This window comes from Cynara cardunculus (genome assembly GCF_001531365.2).
Source record: "Cynara cardunculus var. scolymus isolate 2C chromosome LG 9, CcrdV1, whole genome shotgun sequence".
Taxonomy (NCBI): Eukaryota; Viridiplantae; Streptophyta; class Magnoliopsida; order Asterales; family Asteraceae; genus Cynara; species Cynara cardunculus.
The window spans coordinates 14,904,897-14,907,520 of record NC_037536.1 but is presented as its reverse complement, the minus strand read 5'-3'; the positions used below and the strand labels follow the sequence as shown (position 1 = coordinate 14,907,520).

The following is a 2,624-nucleotide window of genomic DNA, read 5'->3' as shown; positions in this document are numbered from 1 at the left end:
TGTGAAAAAACCCTAAATAAAAACATTCACAATCTAAACATACAAATTAACCCACAAAGATGGCTTTATTCACAGAAAAACATTCACAATCTACACAGTTTAATCCACAAAACCAACTTTATCTATACAATTACAAACCAATTGGAAGGGCAAAAAAGTAATCAAGGGAGGGTTAACAAAGGCGGTAACTCACACGCGCGAAAAGAAACGTTTTAGACCATCTACGTTTACCTAGCCACAATTCTGTCACTTCCTTCAAGTCGTTGTCGTAACACACGCCCTTTTCCAACAGCCACGTCAGGATTCCCACACGCGCCGACCACCACACAACACCCTCGTCGAACAAACCTGTAAACAGAAATTGTGATCTCCATATCCAAATACAAACATCAAAATGTGAAGAAATTAGTTGCAGCTCTATAATAATAATCCAATATAAAGATTTACCAATCAAAACGAACAAGAGAAACAACTAAAAATTTCACCATGGAAGATCTGGCTACCAGAATCTTGTTATGATCAGATAGCTAATGACTGGTTTATATGGCAACATGATGATAAGATCCAAACTCTATAAATTTTTCATGGGTATAATAAAGAATCTAAATACACCCACGCATCGAGCATTCAAAACTTTACAGCTAATTCCTACAAACAAACAGATTTCATTGTCCACCACTCTGTTGTCACTTCTTAGCTTTCCTTGTAGTGGCTCCAGCTTTCTTCGGTGCAGCCGTTTTCTTAGCCGGTGCTGCTGCTTTCTTGACTGGCGTCTTCTTGGCTGGAGCTTTCTTCGGCGCCGGCTTGGGAGCTGCGGCTTTCTTTCCAGGTGTTGACCTAGTCGAGGTCCTGGCAACCTTAGCCGCCGGCTTCGTCGGAGTCTTTGGCTTCGCGACTGGCTTTGTCTTCGCAGGAGCCGCAGCCTTTGGCTTAGCTGCCGGCTTAGCCTTGGGAGCAGGCTTCGCCTTGGCTTTCGGTGCTGGAGCTTTGGCTTTCGATGTAGGAGCTTTCGCTTTCGGCTTTACTGGAGCCTTGGACTTCGGTGCAGCAACTACTGCTTTTTTCTTAGCCGGCGCCTTCTTCGCTGCTGGCTTAGCTGCCGCCTTCGGCTTTGCCTTTGCAGCCGATTTTTTCTTCGCCGGAGCAGATTCAGCCGGAGCTTTAGACGAAGGTAACTTGTAAGATGCCTTCACCTTAACAAGCTTACCAGCGGCAACAAACTTCTTCAATTGAACCAACAACACCTTCTTAAAATTTGCAGGCAGGTTCTTATGCTTCTCCTCCGCAAACTTCGCAATTGCATACTGACTCGAACCATTTCTCTCCTTCAACGTAACAATGGCATCCTTAATCATCTGCACAATCGATAAAAACAACAAAATCGAATCAATCATCGAATTAACTCACTTTCAATAGCCCAATTTCACAAAAAACAAACAAAATGTAATCCAAATACCTCAAAGTAAGGAGGATGCAGAGGAGGATTCCTAGGTTTTTTCGGAGCAGATGTTTTCTTAGCTTTCTTAGCTTTCGTTTCCTTCACACCTGTTTCCACTGGAGGATTCTCCTCCGCCGCAGCTCCAGCTACCTCCGGCTCACCATCGGCATGAACCGTTTCCACGATTGGTTCTTCCGTCGCCATTAACTAGGGTTTGCGTTTTGATCGTGATCAAAATTTGCAGGTATGAATGAGAGGATGATGAAGGTGTTGGGGATTTAAATAATATGACTTTATTGATGGCATATCCAAATACTGAGATCTGATTGGCTGATGGACCTACCACACGGATAGTCTCATTTTGAATATGACTCCATTGGATCGTTTTCAATCAACGGCTGAGAATCCAAGATGAGTGATGCATTAGATGAAGTTGTAATGAAGGTTTGAGTGAAAATGGTAGCCATGGGTGTGTTTCTATGGTTGATTCAATTAATCATAACTTGAGCTACACTTGATGAATTTCAATAAAATTGTGTTGGTTTTGTAGGAAATTAAGTTAGCTTTACAACGAATATTTGCATTGTTGTTAACGTTAAGCCGTTTAAGAGATAATCAGTCTGGAAGTCATGATAGTCAAAACACCTATTTTTTAATAGTAAACAACAGTTTCAAGCGTTTTCAGTAAATGTTTTGCGGTTAATGCATGATCTTATCACTCTATCCGATGCTATCTTGATTGAGGAATCCATAGATTCGAGAATCGGAAAAAACGCACAAAAATTAAGTATAATTGTACTAATTTAAAGGTTATCAAAGATGAACATTTGTAGGTAAAAGTAATTTAGACATCACTTACCATGTATTATCATCAGTGTTGTATGTAATACTGTTACTTTTTACTGAAGAAAGGAATATGCAAATATTAACTGACTTCGGTCTATGTTCATATATATTTAAAATAAATTTCTTAAATGGGAAAGAAGCACTGTTATTTGCAAAAGCGTGATGTATTTCAATTTCCAAAAAAATCTAAACCCTGTAGACGTCATGGCGACTGATGTATCAATCAGTTGAAAGCGTGATTGTTTTTGAAAAGTGAGTGTAGATTATTAACGAACATGCGTTCCAATAAAATACGATGGAAATACGTAAAGATAATGTATTGAGAATCACTCATATATTG

The 2,624-nt window shown here is 39.9% G+C and overlaps 1 protein-coding gene across 1 annotated transcript; it reads right to left on the bottom strand.

Moving 5' to 3' along the window:
- Window positions 1-423: 423 nt before the first annotated feature.
- On the bottom strand, window positions 424-1,696 carry LOC112518240 (histone H1-like). The gene is made up of 2 exons (XM_025125863.1): window positions 1,457-1,696; window positions 424-1,355 (listed from the first exon to the last, which is right to left on the bottom strand). Exons 1-2 carry the CDS (start codon window positions 1,640-1,642, stop codon window positions 687-689), a joined length of 855 nt encoding a protein of 284 aa, XP_024981631.1. The 5' UTR covers window positions 1,643-1,696; the 3' UTR covers window positions 424-686.
- Window positions 1,697-2,624: the final 928 nt, after the last annotated feature.